Here is a 23,102-nt window from a genome sequence, read left to right on the forward strand (position 1 = left end):
TTTTGGTATAATATTAATTATGCTATATAGAATTGCCTAACAAAGCTGCACTTTCAGTTTCAATATAATATTAGTATTTCTAAGAATAAATTTTGCAAAACAACTCAAAAAATTGTTGAAATTGCATTATTCCACATCCAATTCATTTCTTGATTACATTTTAACTAAAGAATAATCTAAAATTAACCATAAGGGGTAAATGGGTAATTTTATATCTTCATATATCATCTACAATCCCTTGAAAAGAATTGAAAAGATATTTGCTCATGACCAATCACTTCCAACTCAAAAATAAATAAAACATAAAAAGTACAAATAAAATAAAATAATAATTCAATCAGACGATTCTGCAAGATGAATTTTTTATTAAGCCTCCATTTTACCCTCCTTAAATTACGGGTTATAGTACAAAAACATAAGGGTTTACTTAATGATTTATCGAATTGACAAGTGGAGACCCCCTATTGTAGGGGGGCCGTGGTACAAATAGATTAATCCTTAAATTACATTTCATTATATTTTATTTTTTTCTCTCTTATTTTCAACTACATAATCTTCCATAAAATAATATTACAATCAAATCGAAAATCTTTCTTTTTTTTTTCAACCATTCATTTAAAAAAAAAAAAAAAAAACCTGTTTCACCCATTTTCGTTACAAAAAAATGGGAGCCAAACGAGGGCTAATAGAGTTAGCGGAAAATGAGTTACAAAGTAAAATTGTTTTCATATCGAGTAAAATTTGCTCTTCTTTTAATTTACTCATAAATTTACAAGTTGGAGACATAATGTTCAATTTGTTCGTAAGGTTGCTTGTTTGTGTTCTTAAACAGACAAGATATTAATAAAATGTTTGTTTGTGTTTACATAGATATGATTTTAGTCAACTGCAAAAAACTAGTAATATTGAATCATTCACGTGTGATCTAATTTGCTTAGCCCCTCTTTTGGTGTAACTAAAAATGAAATTTTTGTAGATTTTTATAAAAGTTAATGAGATGTGCTGTTGAAAAGTTTTAAATTTCGTGAAATCATGAATTTTATAAAATAGGGACAAACAGAAATTTAAACTTTATTCAATTTATTTATTTTTAGCTCAACCGGACAAAAAAATAGTATAATACTATGCCCTTGTTTGGGCTCCGTTATAATATATTTTGGGAGAAAATATATTTTAGAATAATATTATATTATTAAAAAAGGTATGGTTAAAAAGGCAAAAAAATGTATTTTGAACAATACAGAGTGTAAATAATTACAAATAAAATTGCAAGAATAGGAGTGGGGTTATTTCACGCCTTGCTGACAGCCGCAGTATGGGGGTTTGATTTCTGAGACATGAAATTGGACTCCTTGTAGGCGCAGTATACAGACAACTCTTATTTCCTGACCTGCTGGGATACATCCCGCGATTTACCTCACTTAGAAAGCTCTAGGGATCGGATAGTGAGGACCCTCAAAATTGGGGTTCAACATTTTTTTAATTACAAATAAAATTGAATAAAACTCATTCATGAAATTGAGCTGTTGTCTCTTTGTCTTCTATCTGGGTTCAGATGATGATGTTGATGCTGTAAATTATTATTAAAAATAGCAAAGTTCATAATTGCATAAAAATGCTTGTAATTTTGTTTGTCTTATATAACCTACGCTTCCCCAGAAAATCCCATCAATCTCCTTTCTTCTGTCGTTTTTAAGCTTCATTACTCAACAAAAGTACAGAAAAATGGGGCAGAAAAATCTCAAATGGCTCCTCGTATTTACATTAATCCTCAACACCTTCGATATTTCTCGTGAAAATTCAACAAACCCTGTAACAGATAAGCTCACTTTTAATCAAATTATCAACTTTACTCATCAAAGGCGGCTACAGGATTCCAATATGAAAATAACACCTCAATTTCTGGTAGCCGGAATTCTATGCTTTATCGCCTCCTGTATTTCAAGTGCCGGTGGAATTGGTGGCGGTGGTCTTTTTATTCCCATTCTCACCATTGTTGCCGGTCTGGACCTTAAAACAGCCTCAAGCTTTTCAGCATTCATGGTCACCGGAGGGTCGATCGCTAATGTTGCCTGCCACATGTTCATCAAAAGTACAAAACATGGCGGTATTGATTACGACATAACACTATTAACAGAGCCCTGCATGTTATTGGGAGTGAGTATCGGAGTTCTCTGCAATCTTGTACTTCCCGAGTGGCTTATCACAATACTGTTTGCAATTTTTCTTGCTTGGTCCACCTTCAAAACATGCAAATCTGGGATATTTTATTGGAAACTTGAATCAGAAGTTCTAAGTAGGAATCTGTGCATTAATTCGGAAAATGGAGGAGAAGAGCCTCTGTTGAATGAAGAACCTGCAGGGTTAATTAAATTGGATATTCCATTGATAAAGCTGGGGATGCTGATTATGATCTGGTTTTCATTTTTTGTGCTCTATCTTCTTCGTGGGAATCGCCATGGACAAGTATGGTTATGTTTTCTTATCTTCTTCGAATTTAATATGTTATCTTTATGTTACAAGTACTATTGTTTTATGTGGTAGAGTTATACTTTTGTCTGATCTTATTAAGCATGCAATTGTTAGTTAAATAATATTAGTCTTTCTTGTGATAATGTTTTAAAAAAGAGAGATTGTAATTGGCTAAGTAAAATAAGAGATATAAAAGGTAATATAATGCAGACTTTAGAAAGATGGGCATCATAAAAAGAACACACTTATCCCAAACATGAGTGTATATAGAGAATTAATAGAGTACCTTGGGTCCTTTGTCTATGATCGTTAGTAATTTATAATAAGAATGGTATCGAGTCCCATGAAATATGTTATAAAAAAAATGTAGCAGTTATGAATGTGTAACTAAATTAATGTTTGACTTTGATCAAATAAAAATGAACTTGTAAGCTACTAATAAGTTTACATGAACATTACATGATATACATCTATAGCAAATTAGCTCTCTAAGTTTCATTTGAGATGTTAGAAATCTTAGGCCTGGTTTGATTTGCTTTTCAGTTTCGAGTTTTGAATTCATTTTCAATTTTGTGTTTTGAGGGACTGTTTTAATATTGTAGAAAATGAATTTGATTTATCATTTTGCCAAAAAAATAATAATAATAATAAAAATTCAAACATAAAATTGGAAAACTTGGTTTGAAACTTTTGGAGATTGTTTTATTACATTTTATTGAGTGAAAATAGAACAATTATGCTAAAATATATCAAATAACATGTACATTTTTAAGTGTTTAATTTGCCATTGGGAGGAGTATTTTGAGTGTTTTCACTTAAAACACTCAAAACATAATCAAAATATGTTTTGAATTTTTATGTTATAAATTTAATTTAATTTTCAAAAATGTCAAACCAAACAAGTTTTGTATCTTTTACAACATTGAAAACTGAAAACCATCCGAAAACAACACTTATAGTATTAAGTCCATGTTTATCTATAGTTTGTAGACTTTTTATAATTGATTCACGCATTTTTGTGAAATTCATAAATATCATTAACTTAATCCACTACTCATTTCAAACTATGTATAATTTAAATAGCTTATAAACACAGTCGATTGTTTAAAGTCTAATGACCAAACATGCAGGTATGATTTAAAGTTAGACAAATCTTCTTATGATTTCTATAGCTTGACCAGTAATCACATGCTATCAATCTATGCTTGACTCTATTTTAATTTCTGTCTTATAGATTAGTAGTTTCATTTGGGATGTTGATCTTAGAACCAACCAAATTGAATAATGATTTGCATAGGTGATTATATCCTTATCAAATTGAATAATGATTTGCATAGGTGATTATATCCTTTTCCATAGTCTTAGTTTTATAAAGGCCTCTAGTACAGAGTACTAAGACAAATTTGGATACTATCAATTACATACTATATCATGCTATTTATTGTCTTTCTATGAAAGACAAAATTTATAAATCATTTATAAAAGGTCAAAATTAATTTTCAACCACACGTTCCAATATACATTTATCCATCACTAGTTTTTATTTGATTATAAATTAAACCGTTTATAAATTCTTCCCAAACCGAGGCGATCTAATCTGGAGTCACATTTGGTTGTTTATTTTCCAGCATATGTAACTGTTCAACCATGCAGGGTATTATACATGTAGAGGCATGTGGAGTGGGATACTGGATCATCTCATTACTCCAAATTCCTCTCGCCATAATTTTCACGACATGGATCCTGTGCAGCAGGAAAAGCCTCCAGAAGCAGGTATAATTATCTGAACTTAAATGTCAGGTTTACTCATCTGGGTTAATAGACGCTATTGCTTATTCAAGATTAATTATGTATATTTCTTGATGAAGGAAACAGAAGCTGAAAATAAAGCTCGATCATCAGAGAACCTCGTGTTCCCAATAATGGCATTACTAGCAGGGGTTTTAGGAGGAGTTTTTGGAATTGGAGGTGGCATGCTTATAAGTCCACTTCTTCTCCAAATGGGAATAAAGCCTGAAGTAAGTTAGGGTTCAACCCAGTTTGTCATTTTACCTTCTTTGCCTCGAAAAATGCTTTTTGTATGTTTGTTTCCGATGATTGGCTAGGTACTGAACGAAATCCTTTGGCGTTATTGTACAGGTTACGGCAGCAACCTGTTCGTTCATGGTATTTTTCTCCTCAACCATGTCAGCAATTCAGTACCTATTGCTGGGGATGGAGCATATTTATGGTGCCCTAATCTTTGCAGTGATCTGTTTTGTTGCTTCGCTAGTCGGATTGATCCTAGTACAAAGAGCTGTGGTAAAACATGGGAGAGCCTCCATTATTGTGTTCTCCGTTGGTACAGTGATGGCTTTTAGTACTGTTCTGATGACTAGCTTCGGAGCAGTCGATGTTTGGAGGGACTACGCAAGTGGGAAAAGCATGGGTTTTAAGAAACCTTGTTAACTGTTAGCTTTGTATATCAGTTTATGTATGTCTCATGTCTGAGCCTTTTATCAGAGATTTCACTTCAGTTCATATGATTTCAGCATATATTATATGAACACATGTTTTATGACATATTCGTAAATATAAATCTACAAAAGAAAGGTTACTGAAACAGCAAAATTATCTGGTTTTGTTAACAAGTACAACCGTTATTTTAGGAGTCAATAGAAGTTGTTAGTTTCTCCAAAATAATCATCATCTGTCTACATCACCAGCCTCAAAAATCCTTGAGAAAAAGAAATGTCAACAATTTTGTCGACACAGAACTCAAGCAGAACGACCAAAACTCAAGCAACTGGAGGAAGAGCGTCACCCTCTGAAGAATCAACAGCGGTAGGTGGCATGTATTGCCACATTGGAATTCCAGGGTATCCACCGTAAGGCACCAACTTGCGGCCAACAACTGGAAGTGAGGCTGCAAATGGTGCGGGAATTGGATGGGGGTGATGTAAATATCCTGGTGGGAGGGTGCTCAATGCTTTCACCTGAAGCTCAAGTTTCTCTTTCTCTGTTTTTAGCTTCAACTTCTCGCTTCGAAGCTCATTTTTCTCGGCCTACAACATTATTGTAATATCAAGGAATACACAGAGCATAGCATTGAAACCTCCTAAATAATAGAGCACCTGCACTTGGATGTTAGACTAACAAACTGAAAGAACAAGCCTCACCTTTAATTCATTAACCTTCTCTTGCAAACTTTCGTATGATTCTTTCAGGTTCTGGGCTTCTTCCCGTATATGAATCACCATGCGAACAGCATCACTCAATATAACAGCCTTATCCATTTTTGGTGGCCTTCCAGGTTCGAGGATGGAACTCAATTCTTGGAACCTTGATATAATAACAAGGTCAACATAAACACAAACATAGATTCATCGGCAAAAGATGCAAATAGGCAAGCAACCAGATTACCTGTCGTTCAGCTTATCCCTGCGGATTTTCTCCTTGTGGGATTTGGAATCAGATGCACCACAAGTTCCAGACCTCATCCTAATCGGAAAAAATGCGAAAACACGGTTAGAAATAAATAAATAAATAAGAAAAAAAGAAGAAGAAGGAAGTGGACTGATTGGAAGAAAATAGTACCAAACAAATTTAGTTCAGTAAAATATGCTAACCTGACCTACTTTCAGTTAGCCAAGTTGAAAACTGAACTATGAAAAATTAAAAATAAAGTTAAATGAATTGCATACACACCTCTTCCTTGAGCCCAACTCCCTCACACCATCAGAATTTCCAAAAGAGTCGTCAAATTCCGCACTGAAACATGGTAGAGATAAGGGGGATGTGCTCATATTGAGAAGAAACTATTCATGCCAAACATTTTGATTCATCTAGCTATCGAATAGTTAACAATGTGTGGTTAAAATGAAGTTTGACCATTCACAAATGATTTATAAATTTTGCCAAATAGTGAAATCCATCCTCTCTGAGTACATTTCCTTGGGTTGAAAATTTTTACCGCTACCCAAACGCGAATAGCCACTGCGTGTTCAATCTTTTCTTAATAGAACTATGTTAGCAGCAATTGGACATTAACTCCATTTTCACTCAATCTTGTAACCAGTTTGATTCCATCATGTTTGGATAAGCTTAAAAAGTTTTCTTGTAAGCAAGTATGAAAGTATGTTTTAGAATAAGATCTCCAAACATATTTGGAATAAAATTACTCATTTTATCTCAAGCTTAGCCAAAGATGCTCTAGATTGCGCAATTCAAAAATAGTAAAATTCAGACTCAGGTATAGCTAATGCATAACACATTAAATCAAAGTTGAAGAGCTGTAACCACATCAAATTAAACAATTGATATGGGGGGAAAAAAAAGAAGAAGAAGAAGAAGTAAGAAACTACATGATCCACTGATTTCAGTATTTAATAAAGATTAACGAAAACATTAAAACGTGAATATTTAATATACAAAAATATCAAATTAAAGTGAAGAGCAAAAAAAGAGAGACCTGAGAGAGGTAGGAGGGACGAAAGCATTATGTGGTTGAGTCCAGTGAAAGGTGTTAGGTTCAAGAGGAGGGAGGTCGCCGCAGGGGACTGGAATATCATCAAGTAATGTGTAATCAAAAAGCCAGTTGGAGGACTTCCCATTTTCCTCCAGAATAGACTCCATTTTATTGGCGCCCGAGAAGAGTTGTTCCACCGGAGCCGGAGGTACCGCGGGAAGTAATTTTTTCAATGGATCTATTTTGTTTGTTTTGGAGGGGAAGTAAAGAGAGAAGAAAATCAGTGGTATACAGGGAAGATTAGGGAGGAAAATTGGAAAAGGAAAGGAGTGGTAGAGAGAAAATTTTCGTGGCGGGCGTGGAGTATTGACAGTTATACACTGGGCTCACAGGTGGCGCCACCACTCACAAAAAGCGTTTCTTTTTATAATCATGCTACAAGTCCCGGAAAAAATTGATAGAAAATTTTGATCGATAGAAATTGATTGGAAAAAAAAAAAAAAAAACAATTCAATCATCTTCAACCACATTGACGTTAGTAAAAATTCTACGTAAAATTTCTTGTACTCGTGTCCTTTTCCTTCTTCTCATAGATTCAGTTTGTTAAAAAAAGCACTACTTTACTTTAATATCTGGTTTATGAAAATGAAATCATTTTTTTTTTTGCGTTTTCTTGATAGAATTTTTAGGAAATTTTCATAAAAATTAATGAAATGCATGGAGGTAGAGTTGAGACTAGTGTTATTAGAAAATTTGGTGAAGAATTGTGTGCTTTTCTACATTTTCCCCTTGCTTTGATTAAAGACAATGTGACGAATCATTTCGAACTTGCTGATACATTTTAAGTATTTTTCCTATGTGTGACATTCATATTTCAAACCTTCTGTTTATGCCAGTGCGTTTTTTTAACCTTTTGACATTGTGTATAAGGTGTCTCAAACAAATAAAAAAAAAGTCTAAATAGATAGTAAACGGTACTCATCATGCAATAAACACGTGATGATTGCCTGATCGATAGAATTATCTAAAAATATACTACTTTCCCGCTATCTAACTTACTATAAATCAATAAATATTGGTAATTGAGGGGGATTTTTTTCGAGAAATTATACACATCGGCCATTTATCATTTGCATATCACAGAAAATTTGTGGCGAAGTTGAACTTTGTCCAGTAGAAAATTTGATAAAATTTTTATCAAACAAGTACTAAAGATATTATTTGAATTTGAGGTGAATTATATATTAGATAAATTTTTCATACATAGAAATATTAAGAGGAGGGTAGTGAGGCCACAAAATATGTTAATAATAACGAGTAATGTAATGAACTTGTGATTGAAATTAATATTTAATTTCAGTTTATATTTAAAAGGAGATTAAATCCTTGTAAAAAGTGAATTAAAATTTAATTCAAAGTTAATTATTAATTTTGATAACATAGTTCATGAGATTTATAATTTTTAAATTATATATTTCATTAAATTATATCAAGATTTAATAAAAAATTTGTTTTATCTAAATCAAACTAAGGTTAAACTTAAGTCTCTAAAGTTGTCAAACTCTATCAACTCTGCTAGTCAACTAAAGCGTTCACAGATTGTGTTGCGATTTGAATTCAACGTCAACTATGAAGAACGATAATATGATGTTATTTTCAAAAAGGAATATATATTGAATATTACTGTGATTTCAAGTAGCATTGAATTGGCATTTGTTTGGTACTGTTGAAAAAATTGATTAAAATTTAATTTAAATTGACAATTTTTCAACCACACATTCCATCAACTTTTATTAATATTTATTAAAAAATTGATTTTAATTTCTATTAAATAAGGGCTTAATATATTAAAACATTAGGGGGAAAATGTACTGTTTTTCCGTGTCTAGTGCATCAAATACACACTGTGTGCACTTAGCATCTCAATATTAATATTCCTTTTCACATATATTATTCTTTCATTAAAGTGTGAAAAAGTTTCTTGCTTCTATTGGGTCGATGCGCATGCAAAGAAAAAAAAATAAGGTGATGCTATTTGGCTCTACGAGTGCCATTCAATGAAAATATCCAAACCATGACATTGACATGAAAAAGTGACAATAATTTTGAAGCTTTATGCATATGGTCCCCTTCCACTTGAGATTAGTAAATTTCATTAGGAACTACGGCTAAACACTTTAGCCGTCCATTCGTTCAAACCGAATCAAATCGAGTCAATTTTCTTAAATTTTTGTTCGAGTTGAGTTGGCTTTGTACGCAAAATTATACCTGATGGTTCGAGTTTCATGTTGGATTAAAAAACTCAATCCAAACCTATCCAACCTGAAAATTATATTTTTTTAAAAGTTTTAAATCTCAAAAATTCAAAATTAGAAATCGGAAAAATCAAAATTGAAATCCATCTCTTTGAGAATTTACCGATTTGCTTGTCAGGTCTCTCTCTCTCTCTCTCTCTCAACTCAAGCAATTTATCAACTTCCCTTCTACTTATTTTCGCCTTTATAGTTTTTGAATGATTTTTCCCCCTTATTGGCATATATTGCTTGCAAATTTCTACTTGTAAACTCTACATGTTATAATTTTTTTGAGGAAATTTATACTTGCAAATATAGGAAAATTAGCCAATTTTTACATTGATCTACCCAAGTATAACCTAACCAAATCAAACAAAAACGAACCGACACCCAAACATTGGGTCAATTCGTTTGGGAAATTAATCACATTGACTTAGGTCAGTTTAGTTTGGTTTGTCAAATTCAACCCACATTCACGCTTACAAGAGACCAGGAAAAAATGAAGAATTTTTTTAGTATACAGTGTGTCTGTAAGTTCCTTCAGACATATAAATAACCAATCGAAAAACATTAAGTCTAGATAAGGGTGTTAAATCGTGTTCTGATAATGACCTTCTTACTCCCAAGTTAGAATAAATAAATAAACAAAATTTATTGTCTTTAATTTAAAGTTATTTTGGATTTCGGCTTTCATTTTAACGGAGAGTTTCTCTAAACATTGACGAGCGCTATGAATGAATAAGAAATTGACAGTAAAGGAATTCAGTGATTCTAATTCGACCGAGTTCTAGCTAGCAACATATCTATTACTAAGGTACCATTTGACACCTTTTAGTGCTTGTAATTGTAGTTCTTGATCGTTATACAAAAAATATCTCAATAAAAGTTGAGGATGAAAAGGAGACATCAACACAATTTTTGCTATTCCTCCTAGTTGTTTCTTTGGCTTATCGATGTCCGAAGAGTCCAACGTCCCAAAATCCCCGAATAAAGTAAAATAGAATCAAGAAAAAGGGATGGCATTTCCCATATGCCGCATCACTTACATGAGATGATTCACATATAAAAGTTGAAATTGATATTCTTTTTAGTGCTTTTAAGTATAGGAAGAATCATGTTTTGTGGCTCCATCACAAACATAATTTAGATGCTGCTTCACAACTTCTAATCTTCCACAACCAAACGTAGATATTCGTTCTTCGTTAGAGTCAAGATTTATCAATTTTAATTATTCTTCAAGAAATTAAAATCAAGTAGCCGTAAAATCAAGTGACTTTTTTATAGTCAAATAGACAAACTATAAGTGAGGATCCATGTTCTAGAAAAATAAAAGGCAACGGCTACACAAGCAAACAAAAATAAAAATACTCTAATTATTTAGTACAAACTTTTCTAGAAAACTACTAGTTTTCTAAGAGTCCGTTTGATTGCAAAAATGAAATTGAATTGAATTGAAAACGAATTTTAGGAAAATGAATTGCCTAGAAATTGTTTTTCTGAGAATTTTAAATTATTGTACTTGATTGGTATAATTTTTCACGTGAAAAATGTTGAAATAAAAGTGTTTTTGATGTTTGTTTGGCTTTGTTTTACATGAAAATTATCAATTAAAAGGATAAAATTTACTGATATTTGGTATGAAATTTGTTTCCATTGCCAACAAAAATAAATAAATCAAGAAAGTCAAGAAAATCATCAATCTTTTGTTATTCGTTTGTCTGTGTTTTACATGAAAATTTTTAGTTAAAGGAAAATATTTTTTTTTACAATAATTCTTAGACCCAAAAAAAAAAAAAAAGGAAGAAAAAAACGTCAAAGTAGGGGGGAAAACCAATTTGGTTTTCAAGGAAAACCAAGAAAAGAACAATTTTCAAGACAATCAACAAAATGAATCCAATGAAAAAAGTGTGCTATCAAACACTACAATTTGAGTGAAAAATAGAATTTTCATTTTCCATGGAATTGACCGTATCAAACACAACCTAATTGTTTGCCCGATGTATGATACACTAAAAAGGAAATACTGTATGCATTTTTATACTTCGTGGTTGAAAAATATATTCAATCAAAATATTTTAATTGGCCTATATTTGAAATTTTCCCCAAATCTTTCATTTATTGCAAAATACTCCTTAAACCTTTTTTATTTTGCAAGTGCAATCCCAAAAATTTAACTTCCATTGTGGCGGAAGTCCATTAATAGGTTCTATCCACTTGTCCGTTAATCAATCCTTACATAAAATGTTTGACTCAAATTCATAAATTAAATAAGGGGTAAAATTATCAATTTACATTTTCTATAATACATATAAAGAACTATTCATCATCTTCTTCAACCACGTCCCCCACCCTTCCCATTTCTGACCTGTAAATTCTCATTTTCTATCTCTAAAAACCTTATTAAGAAATCTCAAATTATTGTCTTTTCTCTAAACCATGAAACACAAATTGGGTCTCCTAAATTAAAAACTCTTATGAGAAATTCAAGAAGAGTACTTGGATGAAAAAATTAACCTACAAAGCTTAAGAAAGACATATTACCCTATTATTATTCCAGTCTTGTTCTTCCTTATTCTCTTTGTATCTCATTAATTTTTACCAATTCTATACAAGTTTGTATATATTCTCACACTATTTGAGGATGGCAGGGGCTGATTCTCCTGAACCCTTTCCTTCCTCCTCCTCTGCGCAATCCCACCACCACAAATCACGATGCAAATCTTTGTTCTTGTCGCGGCCACAAATCATAAATCCTCCGACCCCGTCTCTACCATCACCACCAATGCTTGAATGGAAGACAAAAAAGAAGAAGCCAAATAGAGTACTGATTTACAGGTGCTAGGCCATACACATTCAATAGTCTTTTTATATAATTTAATTAGTTTAAAATTTTTATTATCCAAAATGTAAACTAACAATTTTAGAGAAGACAGCTTGAGTGATTGTGTATTGTTGTTTGAGATTTCGGTCGATGGTGGTGGTATTTACAATGGTGATGATGGGCAGTACGACATCGAGTAGATGGGTGGCAATTAACGTTGGGTTTCTAAATTTTGGTGTCTAAATTTTTGGTGTGGGGTAGTGTTTTTGGAGAAAACGTTCATTATTTTTTTGACAAATTTGCTTCTCACTCAAGTTGTCTGTAAGTGTAGTTTCTACACTTATTTTGAATCCTAAATGATAATATTTTGTTATTTTTTGGATGGATTAGTACCTAGTTTGTTATTTATTATTTTTATTAGGAAAAGTTCATGTTTCAAAGAAGAATTAGAAGAAAGAACATCAAAGGACTAAAATGAAGCAAATCCAAAGTTTGGAAACTAAAAGACAACTACTCAAAAGTTATTTCAAACCCCACGATAAAGATTTGAGAGTGCTTAGAGTCAATTGGATTAGAAAATAAGTCAAAGGGATGAATTATAGTCAAAATATTATCAAATATCAACTTTTAGCCGAAAAAATTATGCTTTGGATTTTCGGCCACATATTGAAACCCACCCAATTTCGACATAGCAAACGTTCAAATTGAAAAAATGATATCTCTAAAAGAATTGTATCCCTTTAAGTAAGCTTTCCTACTCACTTTGAATCACCTCAATTTGACATCGAAAGAGAAAGTTATGACAAAAAATATTGAAAACCGTTCGGCTGTTGAAACTTAGGAAAGGCGTGCCCCTTAATGTTAAACTCGAAAAATTAGGTTTCCTTATTTTATTTTGGTAAGGAGTCTCCTTGGCACCAGATAAATAGGAGAACACATCTAGACCTTATTCTGATCAGATTGTAAGATGACTTTTGGGAGAAATAGAGAGAATATACATTGAAGAATGAAGAATTTTGGATCCGGATTTGAAGGCATTAATTCAAGATTTCCAGATTTTCTTCATAGTTTAACGATTCGAATGGTGTTTTTTTTTCTTGTATTTCTTACATTAACATGTTAGGCTAAAATCCTTTGTATTGGATGGATGTCAAAACTCTTTGATGCGTTGTGATTCCATTAATATGCATAATTATATTGTTTTAATGTTGCGTACCATTAGAATTATAAGTTGCTTATTTTTAGTGTTGAAAAACTCATGATAGACAGAGCACTGTTATTAGAACGCACAGAGCAATAAATATGAGGAATAATATTTATGGCATGTGCGATCATGTGTGATAATCCTAAATATCAATACATGTTTTCCATATGAATTCGAACTAAGAATAAGATCGTCTCGTGAAAATCATAGGTTTATTATATCTTGAAAATAATTTATAAATAAAAGTGGAATTATCGATCGTCATAATTGCATGAATTGAGATAATTATTATTAATTGAGAATTAGAACTAAGAATTGATAAGTGACATTGGAAATCCAATATAATCACTCATTTGATTTTTGAACCAAACTTTTATTGATTTACAAGTTTTAGTTACAAAACCTAATCAAATATTCACCAGTCATCTTTTGATTACAAGCACTGATTTAAATATATTAAATATACTAGAATTCAACCTTATTCCATGTGGGACGATTACTATCTCATCACGAGTATTACTTGTACAACGAATTCGTACGCTTGCAAGATTTCTACGAATATTGTCCATTTGGGTCAAAATTACTATTTCAACATTGACTAATGGTATTGTGGACGGAATCAATAATTTGAACTACAGTTGGAATTAAATATAAAGGTTTGAGACTGTAGCCACAAAAATGAAAGGTTGGGGTGTAATTTGCAGCAAAGTGAAAGGTTTTGGATCGGCACTGCAATTTTTCCTAAAAGGTGTTGTGGAAATTGGACCGATTTTGTTAACGAGGACCACAGTCGCTAATTTATGAAAGGTTAACGAACAAAATGTCAAGAAATAAAGGTTGGAGGGGTAGACGTGCTAAATTACGAAGGCTGGGGTCGGAGGGCACAATTTACTCAATTTTTACTGAAAGAACCCTAACTTCTGAAGGCAAAAACTATTCTCAATTCTCACTCTCCAGCAATTACACAAAATGTCTAAAAATCGTGAACCAGAAATGGCTCTGGAATCCGGCACTGAAGAAGACGACGCTTCATCTGAAGAAATAGGGTCCTCCGAATCCGACTCTGAACTAGAGGAATCCCAACCTCAAATTACCAAAAAGCCCTCTACTGCACCCGCCCCTACGAAACCCAATTTTTCCTCTTCCCCAAAACCTCATCTTTCCTCTTCAGAAGAGTCCGAATCTGGAACCGGATCTGAATCGGAGTCGGACCAACCCGACCCAGCTGTCAAGCCCCTTGCCTCCTCCAGGTCCATGGAGGACCCACAGGAAACCGCTACCAAGAAGCTCAAGTTCAAGCCCAGTCAGTCCGAACCCACGGCCCCGACAAAGTCCGCAGAAGAACGCCCTGCTATGGAGAAGGGGAGTGATGTTAAGGACTCTAAGAGGCCAAAGAAAAAACCAGAGATCAACGCCGAAAATTCTGAGAAAAAATCGAACGATGATTCCAAGAAACAGCTATTCCAGAGACTGTGGAGTGAGGATGATGAGATTGTGGTTCTTAAAGGCATGATTGATTACATTGAGAAGAAAAAGACTTATCCTGTTGCTGATCTGAATGCATTTCATGATTTTATTAGGAAAAATTTGCATGTTGATGTGACTAGGGCTCAGTTGCAAGCCAAAATTCGGAGGTTGAAGAAGAAGTACGTCAATAATAAAAGTAAAGAGAGGACCTTTACTAAGTCCCACGAGCAAAAAGCTTATGAATTGTCAAAAAAGATATGGGGCAATGAGAATGGTAATGATAATGAGGGTGAGAAAGTGATTTCGAGTCCAAAGGAACAGAGCAGTGCTGCAAGGAAAACTCCAAGTAAGAGGGCTATGGTCGAAACTGGGGATTCAAAGGAAGCTAAATTTGTGGAGAATGCGAACGGTGATTCAGAGATTGTGGCGGGGAAGAGTGTGAGGTTCCATGGTGGGAATTTTGAGGATTGGATTTTAAGGACTGGGGTGGAATTGATTGAAGAGGAGAAGAGGGTTGAGACGGAAAGAGAGTGGAAAAAGCTGAGAGCGGAGGAGACTGCACTCTACCTGAAGAAGCTGGACTTCATTCACACACGTATAAAGCAAGTTTTAGATGTTTTGAAGTCGTCAAAGCCTTGAATTTTGAAGAGGTATTGTTTGTTGTTGTTCTAAGGCAGGCAGTTTGTCATTAATCTATGTTTTGAGCTCATAATTTTCCTTTATTGTAATCACGAGTTTTTAGCTTCCTAGTTCACTATCAATCATGTTCCTCTTAATAATGGAAACTGTAGAAATGCTCTCTATGTTTAACCTTTATATATATATATATATCAATCTTGATCACCAACATGTTTGTGTTTAATGTGTCAATGTAATTTTGGCTTGCTTTATTCGTTTATCATTATTTTTTAATGCCATAGTACTTATTTCTTATTTATCATATGGCATATCCTGTTGTATCTGATCTTGATTAGAGTATTTCCTTTGTTTGTTGGAATTTGAATCGACCATTAATTTGTTAAAAGTGTCTACAGTACTTGTATCTTTTTACTTTGTATATTTTGTTTCTCCTTTAACTTTGGGAGATGCTCTATTAGTTAACGAGGACATACAAGCAGTTTCATAACAATTATAAGGAAATTAAGAATATGAAAATGGTACAATCTTTAATAGGGTTCCTCTGGGACCAACAACTGAATGGACCTATTGATCATTTTGTGTTGATTATCTCTAAGTGTCTCAAAAAGACATGTTACCTGGTGTGTGTTAGGACAAAATAATTACACTGTAATATAAATCTGAACAATTCATAGTAAATAGTTTTGGTCATTGGATGTACTTCTGTGAATATTGACTGTTTCTATTAACATATGATTGACTACTCACTTCTATAGATGGTCAATTTGTAGGGATTTCAATAATCGTTAAACAACTTTTCCGGATAGAGTTTTTGATAAAATATCTGAAGGGTCGTGTTTTGTGCTTTATATTCTAAAATCCTTACCCACAGCCCAAAAGAAGCCAGAATGTTCATTAAATACTTCATTCTTGTAAGGATGATAAGCTAGAGTCTGATTTAGATTCTGTATTTTAGTTTCCATTTGTTTTTGACAAGAGGGAATGCTGTTGATAATTTTCTTTTTGCTGACAAATTGCATATTTGAGTTCAGGATATTGCTTATCTGAATTCAGGATAACATTATTAGCATTCAAGTGATATCTGCACCTTCATTTTTCTCGACTGTTTACTTTATAACCCTAAGTTCCCTTCTAAGATTCCAAACTCAATCGCTGTTTGTTAGTGATTGTCATCTTATGAAATAAATTGGACTTTTTATACAACTTATGGAATATTTCAGGTTGGGATTGATGGTTCAAGGTGGTCAAGGATTTCAATGGGCATTGTTTGGAAAGTTGAAGGCTTTTCCGAAGTGTTCGACATTATGGATTTTGAAAAAAAAGAACTAGATTCTCTTGACAGTAGTTTTGTGCATGTAGACGCTGAACACAAATAAATGAGATTTCCAGGAACAGAATCTTGCCATGTGCAGTTTTTTCTTTTTTCACAGTTAAATTTTAGTGTGTACGAGCAAGATGGCAACCATATTGGTTTGAGGAATCAAAAGAAAGAACCCCTTTAATGACTGGAAATTCCTGCCATTTTAACAACTCTAATTGGTGAAAGCTTTAGTATCTTGAATTCTAAACAAGAAAATCAGATGTTGGGCACAAAGTTATATTTATTAGAAACAATTTGTCCTATTTCTTTTAGCATCAAATGTTGGATAAAATCATGAAACCCATATCAGCCGTTTACCTAATCTTGTGCCTTTTAATTTGATATTCACATCTTTAATTCTTGATACTCTGTTTGCTTAAAGCTAGCAGGCAAACAATTCCGGTTATTGCTTTTTGAAAGAGATTATTCCATTTCTTTGTTGTTTGATGAGCGTCCCAGCTAGGCTTTATCAATTTCTTTTTCTTTTGATTTTTTCTATTATCTTAGGTTCCAGTATTGAAAAAGGGAAAAAGGAAAAGAAAAGAAAAGAAAAAGAAACAATGCTTTCTTACATTATTTTCCCCTTAAAGTTTTACGTTTCCGGGTTATAGTACTGATACTTCAGATATGATTGAATTAAGCTGATTTATATGCCACTGTTTCGTTTGACTGCCCCTTGATTGGCCTCCATTAAATTAAATTTTATTTCTCTTTTTATATTTTTAATTACACAATCTTTTATAAAATAATATTACACGTAAATCGAAAATTATTTATTCTTTTTCAATCATTGATTCTTCAGGAAAAAATTAAATATTTATATATATAAAAGATTTGAAAAAATGGGGGCCAAATGGGGGCTACAAAATAAATAAGATCTCTAATAGATTTTGATAAAAGTTGATGAAATATGTGATTGAAAAATTGATGAAAGTTGCATGTTTTATAAAATGTGTGATTGAAAATAATTTTAAAAGAAAAAACGAATTTTAAAAAAATTGGGGGCCAAATATGGACATTGCCTAGGTTGGCAACGGGTCAGTTTGGCCAATTATCATCCATTCATTAATTTTTTGGTTATATCATAACAACATAAGTTGGTTCAGTCCGTATCTCAGTTTGGGCGATGAATAACCACGAAAATAAATTCTTTTTTATTGGTTCAGTCGTCCAATTGGAAAAAAATAATTTTTGAAAAAAAAGGTCAATGAAAACAAAAATAAAATACTAAGTCAATTTAGCAAACAATATTCCAAATGAAAATACAAACAATATTCTAATTCCTAAATGCAAAATTCGAATTTAACAAACAATTTTCATATATGTTTAATATTTGTGTAGTAGAGTGTAGGTTACTGGGCTAGGTTAGTTGGATTTAGAAGGTCGGTAATGGACCGAAATTTTAGGCTAGATAGAATAAAAAAAAAAGAATAATGGAAAACTCTATTGTCCAATTAATTTTTTTATTAACGGGTAATCGGTTTGGAATGGAGCAACGGCGTAAATACCATACACATCCCGCCCCGCAGTGTTGGCTCTAGCCCAAGGTAAGTGAGGCCACTGCCTTGGGCCTCATGTTGTAGGGGGCCTCATCTCTTAAAAAAAATAAAAATAAAAATAAAATTGCATTGTGACTGATTCATACAGAAAGCATTACACGTGATTGGGAGTTGGGACAAGGATTTGAAAAGTTTATGTACAAGAATTTTGTGATTTTAATTCTTGGCAACCTTCCATCTCTCTCTAGATACGTGTCTGTGTGTGGATATAATCCTGATCTTTAAGTACTTATTACACCTATTAAGTAAAAGTAATGAAGTTGCAAAAAAAATTATTGAGTAATTTAGCAGTGAGTCTAAAGGTAAAATATGTACAGATCAGATATTTAAGCTTTAATTTACATGAAGATCTTATTATGAAAGTGAAAGTGCATCTTATAAATTATTTAGTTCATTTTCTTATCATCCTATGTCTACTTTTTTTCTTCGAATGTAATTTGGATAAACGTGCTCTAATTATGTTCCATATTTTTTAAAATATTTTTAGTTTTTTAAGTGTAAGAAACATTTCTTTTTCCATTCTATCTACTAATATAAGAGTGTTAATTATTTAAATATTTACATATTGTTAGACTTGTAAAATAAATTTTGTGTCGAGGAGCCTCATAATAATTAAACGTCTAGGGCCTCTAAATTTCTAGGGCCAGCCCTGCCACCCCTAATTGGGGGCATTAAAATCAAATACCATATCAACTTGATTTTTTTAGTTCCATTCAATTCGATTAATTGCGATTTTCGATTTTGACAGTTCGAATTGTCATTCTTAACATTGTTTGGACATATTTCCAAGTTGATTCAGTCTCTTCTGTTGTTGAGAGGTGACAACTGCAATAACAAATGAAAAGAGTCATCGTACAAAACAATATTTTCGGTTGCTTATTATGCCTTTGGGAAATTGTTATTAGTGACAGATGTGTTAATTAATGTAAATGTTGCAGATAAAAGTTAGGAACAGAAGTTTTATAACGAGAAAATTAAGATTTTAATTACAATTAAACTTTAGTGCAATAATTAAAACATAAGGCGTGAATATAATGTCAAATATATTCACACCAAGAATTTTACTTCTTGTATCACATTTTAATTGCACTTAATATTATAGCACTTAATTTTAGTTGCATCAATCTTTTCATATTATCACTTGTGTTTCTTAACTTTTTTCATTGAGTTCTTATCTTCAACATTTGATTAATTAGCATGTATTGTTCTTCATGATGTGAAATTATTATTATTATTATTATTATTATTATTATTATTATTATTATTATTATTATTATTATTATTATTATTATTATTATTATTATTATTATTTTGTATATTTTAAAATGAGAGAAAAATATTTTTTCGGACTTTTGTATTTGTTTGTTTTTTAAAATATGATGAGCGTGTAAGTTGCTTTATATCTTTTGAATGAACTTTTTGGATGAAAATCATTATTAGAGGCGAGATGTGTTTATAAATGGAAGGTTGTAAATAAGAATACGTCATTATATTAGAGGAAGAAAATGCTATAAAAAATGATTGACGTAATTCATTTATGGTTATATTATGGTGCAATAATAATAACTATAGTGTAAATTAAAACATTGAGTCTAAGATTTTAAAATTTGAGGCATTGTTGATCTGTAAAATGAGTTTGCCTGAAGTGGAACTGAAGTATAATTACCAAGTTGCGCCCCCTGGAGGCTCCGGCTTAGTTGTTAGTGGCGTAAAAATGGACAAGCTCGGTTCTGGTGAAAGATTAGCCCGTCACGGTTAGCAGGCCAAGCATAGATTGGCTGTTAAAACAAGTTTGAGCCCGTGAACTGGAACTATTCGGGGCCTATCATGTTCGTCCGTTTAGTTTTCGTTTACGTTTAGTATGTACTATTTTGATGAACAATGCTACAAATAATATAAAGACAGCTGTTTTCCTGTACCAATTCTATTAAAAAAATCTGTACTTTCAGATTAATTATATGTTAATCCCTATAATTTTGAAATTAAGAATCCAAATTTCCAATTATTGATTCCTTGCTTGCTTGCCGCTCAGCTTAAAAATTTGAAAATTCAATTTTTTTTAGTGAAAATTACACTACACAACTCTTTTAAGTAAAAATTTTAGAATATACATATCACTAATTTTATTCCTAGGAATACTAGAAACTATTAGTATAATTGATTACTTGAAAATCAATTAACTCCCTAATATAATTTGACATATTATCCGTAGATCACTCTAAATTAATTAGTTTCCTCTATAATTGCACAAATCGACATTTCATGCACAATAATACCGCCCTAATTTCATTCCCTGTCTTTTACCCAAAATTTCCTTTCCAAAAAAACTTTCTTCGTCCAAGTTTTTTCTTCAATTTCTTCACCGTCGAATTTTCTATGAAACTAGAGTAGCCTAACCAAGTATCAAAGTAGAATCGATTGCTAAAAGAATAGCCAAGTAAGAATCATTTTTCTAGCTTTTTACATCACCCATGTCAAACTATTATGGAGGAGTTTCTTAAGTCCTTTCTTCCTCTCTACCGTTCTGATCTTCCTCACTTCCTTCCACTTCCATTGTCTATATGTTGGAAAAAATAACAAATTGAAATTTCACTTTCAAGCTCCAACACTAAAAGCCTCTAACACATTTCTTCTCCCAATTTGGAATATGAATAATACTTACATTTCGAATATCCCATGTAATAATTCAAAAGCTTCGTCCAGCCTGCATGATTGACAAAGGAGATCAATCATGATATTGATTTGTTCAACAGTTGGATTTAAACCACTGTCTTCGCTCATCATCTAAAAATCTGCTATCCTTTTTCAAATTTGCTAGTATGACAAAAGTCAATTAGAAGCAACTAAGTTTGGCTCAACTTTGTTCTCGATCATCTTATTGTGGTTTGACTTTGAATTCTCTGTCGATGAAAAGGTTCATCAAACTCGAAACCATGTGGCTAGTCATATTTTTTGTAGATTTGAATATTATTTATCGAATTTGATGCTCGGTAGCCCTATATATGTGATCTGGTTTCTATTATAGATTCAAGTTTTAATCAATTTCTCATCATTTAGCCATTACTTCGATACATTACAGGTATATGTATACTATTTTTAAATTCCTGCTATCGCTTATATTTTACATTTATGTATATATTCAGTTATAAGCGTCCATGCCTTGTAACATAGTTGTTGACAAGAATGGATTGTGTTCATTGTTATACCAAAGTTATCATAGTGGTCAATCTTATGCAGGATTGAGTGACGTGAATTATATTACAATCGAAAATTGTACCTTACACATAGAATTCATCAAACAAAATACATAAATAGGATTATACCCATATTCTGGTAAACCCAATAACCTTGTACATCATTCAATATTACATTAACAGTTTATGGAACAAAATTTTGCTATAATTTTTGCGGGATTTATTACATGCAGTCATCAATGATATATTCATCCTTAATTCATTCGTTATCATCTCAAGTCGATCGACATACTTGCATCCAACTGGCTCAAGTTCCAAATGTATATTTAAGCCTAATTACTAACACATTCACTACATCCATTGCAGCACACAACCAAGACAAATTTGCTCAACCTCTATTTTTTCATCTAATTCACTATAAAATCGATTAACCGGATACCACAAATAGATTGTAGATGTCACAATACTTAATCATATCATAGATGTGATTACATAAAGATATTGACTTTTCCAGTAAAACTCCACACACGAATGTAGTTCATGATTTGAACATAGACTATACAATGGATGATGCAAATTCAATTTTTCATAATAATCCAGAATGTATGTGGTGACCTTCTTATATATTCAAAGTTTTTATAACATATTGAGGGAGAATGTTCATTGCATTGAGAATGTAACATTTCAACACATGAGAGTTTGCACAAATTTCAAATCCAAGCCAATACATTAATTACACAGTATCTTTGATTTTAAAGAAACCCAACAAATCATTGAAGTTCATTTTTTCCATACAAATTGAACGTATGAATCACCACGTCAGAAGCTATTTTACGTACAAATCACACACTTAGATGATGCAATATGAAATATGATATAAGATGAATTGCAGAACGTGAAATAACCTTCGAACTCGAATGTTTGGGATAACAGCAAAAATCACAAAATCTGTCAACTTCCATTGGAAGATATCACAGAAAAATTTGATTCTATTATCTAATTCTTGATGATGAAGACACAACAACATTATTTCTTCTCCAACGTGCCGAGTACTATTTATCACATAATTTTTAGAATTAGCTTAGGCTATGGAGGTGTAATTAATTCAGCTTAATTATATGGTTTGTATTTGATTTTCGGTTACCAAAAAGATTATGGGAGTAATTAGGGTATATAGTATTTATGATATTATTAACAATGTTATATAGTATTTTAGTAGTATAATCAAAGATATAATATGTATAGAATTATTTTATTTAACTGATGTATATGTGGTTTTTGTTGGTGCCGGGCTTATTTGTGAGCGGTAAAGATGGTTGTTTGTGAGTGCATTTTAAATCACAAATTTATGAAATGGAAATGTAGTACAAAACCATAAAACCAAATAAGAAAATTAAAATAAGAAGGAGTAGAAAACGAAGATTAAATCCGAGGCAAGTGTATTCACTCTCTCCTTAAGACAATATTGCCCCGCTACGGTGCTCACGGTTGGCGGCAATTGTCTCCCAAGATACAACGGATTCGATTTGTGGTAGTAGCACTTCAAACCACAAATCCAGCGAACTTTCGACGGAGTTTCCCCTCTACAAGGAATATAATATATGAAAAGAGATGAAGAAGAAGAGAATTGCAATTTTGAGAAGAA

General features: G+C 32.2%; 3 protein-coding genes across 5 annotated transcripts; 2 read left to right on the plus strand and 1 right to left on the minus strand.

Moving 5' to 3' along the window:
* The first annotated feature begins 1,570 nt into the window (after positions 1-1,570).
* LOC111389356 (sulfite exporter TauE/SafE family protein 2-like) lies at positions 1,571-5,034 on the plus strand. Its single transcript, XM_023014278.1, has 4 exons — positions 1,571-2,466; positions 4,126-4,245; positions 4,341-4,490; positions 4,612-5,034. The coding sequence occupies exons 1-4, from the start codon at positions 1,726-1,728 to the stop codon at positions 4,918-4,920; spliced, it is 1,320 nt and encodes a 439-aa protein (XP_022870046.1). The 5' UTR covers positions 1,571-1,725; the 3' UTR covers positions 4,921-5,034.
* Positions 5,035-5,065: 31 nt separating this feature from the next.
* On the minus strand, positions 5,066-7,302 carry LOC111389357 (transcription factor bHLH115-like). 3 transcript variants are annotated; one of them, XM_023014280.1, is made up of 5 exons: positions 6,923-7,302; positions 6,160-6,222; positions 5,875-5,952; positions 5,646-5,793; positions 5,066-5,516 (listed from the first exon to the last, which is right to left on the minus strand). In XM_023014280.1, the coding sequence occupies exons 1-5, from the start codon at positions 7,084-7,086 to the stop codon at positions 5,250-5,252; spliced, it is 720 nt and encodes a 239-aa protein (XP_022870048.1). In that variant the 5' UTR covers positions 7,087-7,302; the 3' UTR covers positions 5,066-5,249. The 3 variants fall into 3 exon arrangements, with proteins under 3 accessions (XP_022870048.1, XP_022870047.1, XP_022870049.1); XM_023014279.1 differs by having other exon boundaries at positions 5,631-5,793; positions 6,923-7,297; XM_023014281.1 differs by lacking the exon at positions 6,160-6,222 and having other exon boundaries at positions 5,631-5,793; positions 6,923-7,298.
* A 6,856-nt stretch (positions 7,303-14,158) lies between these two features.
* On the plus strand, positions 14,159-17,024 carry LOC111389359 (STOREKEEPER protein-like). Its single transcript, XM_023014282.1, has 2 exons — positions 14,159-15,355; positions 16,565-17,024. The coding sequence occupies exon 1, from the start codon at positions 14,208-14,210 to the stop codon at positions 15,342-15,344; it is 1,137 nt and encodes a 378-aa protein (XP_022870050.1). The 5' UTR covers positions 14,159-14,207; the 3' UTR covers positions 15,345-15,355; positions 16,565-17,024.
* The last annotated feature ends 6,078 nt before the right edge of the window (positions 17,025-23,102 follow it).

This window comes from Olea europaea, unplaced genomic scaffold, assembly GCF_002742605.1.
Source record: "Olea europaea var. sylvestris unplaced genomic scaffold, O_europaea_v1 scaffold586, whole genome shotgun sequence".
Lineage (NCBI taxonomy): Eukaryota > Viridiplantae > Streptophyta > Magnoliopsida > Lamiales > Oleaceae > Olea > Olea europaea.

Bases quoted from the DNA above. Each gene is read 5' to 3' on its own strand.
- LOC111389356 (XM_023014278.1), top strand. From the start codon at position 1,726: ATGGGGCAGAAAAATCTCAAATGGCTCCTCGTATTTACATTAATCCTC. The intron at 2,467-4,125 runs GTATGGTTATGT...TCAACCATGCAG, and splicing joins GTGGGAATCGCCATGGACAA to GGTATTATACATGTAGAGGC. The intron at 4,246-4,340 runs GTATAATTATCT...TTCTTGATGAAG, and splicing joins GGAAAAGCCTCCAGAAGCAG to GAAACAGAAGCTGAAAATAA.
- LOC111389357 (XM_023014279.1), bottom strand. From the start codon at position 7,086: ATGGAGTCTATTCTGGAGGAAAATGGGAAGTCCTCCAACTGGCTTTTT. The intron at 5,953-6,159 runs GTGTGTATGCAA...TTTTCCGATTAG, and splicing joins GAGTTGGGCTCAAGGAAGAG to GATGAGGTCTGGAACTTGTG. The intron at 5,517-5,630 runs GTGAGGCTTGTT...ATAATGTTGTAG, and splicing joins AGAAGGTTAATGAATTAAAG to GCCGAGAAAAATGAGCTTCG.
- LOC111389359 (XM_023014282.1), top strand. From the start codon at position 14,208: ATGTCTAAAAATCGTGAACCAGAAATGGCTCTGGAATCCGGCACTGAA.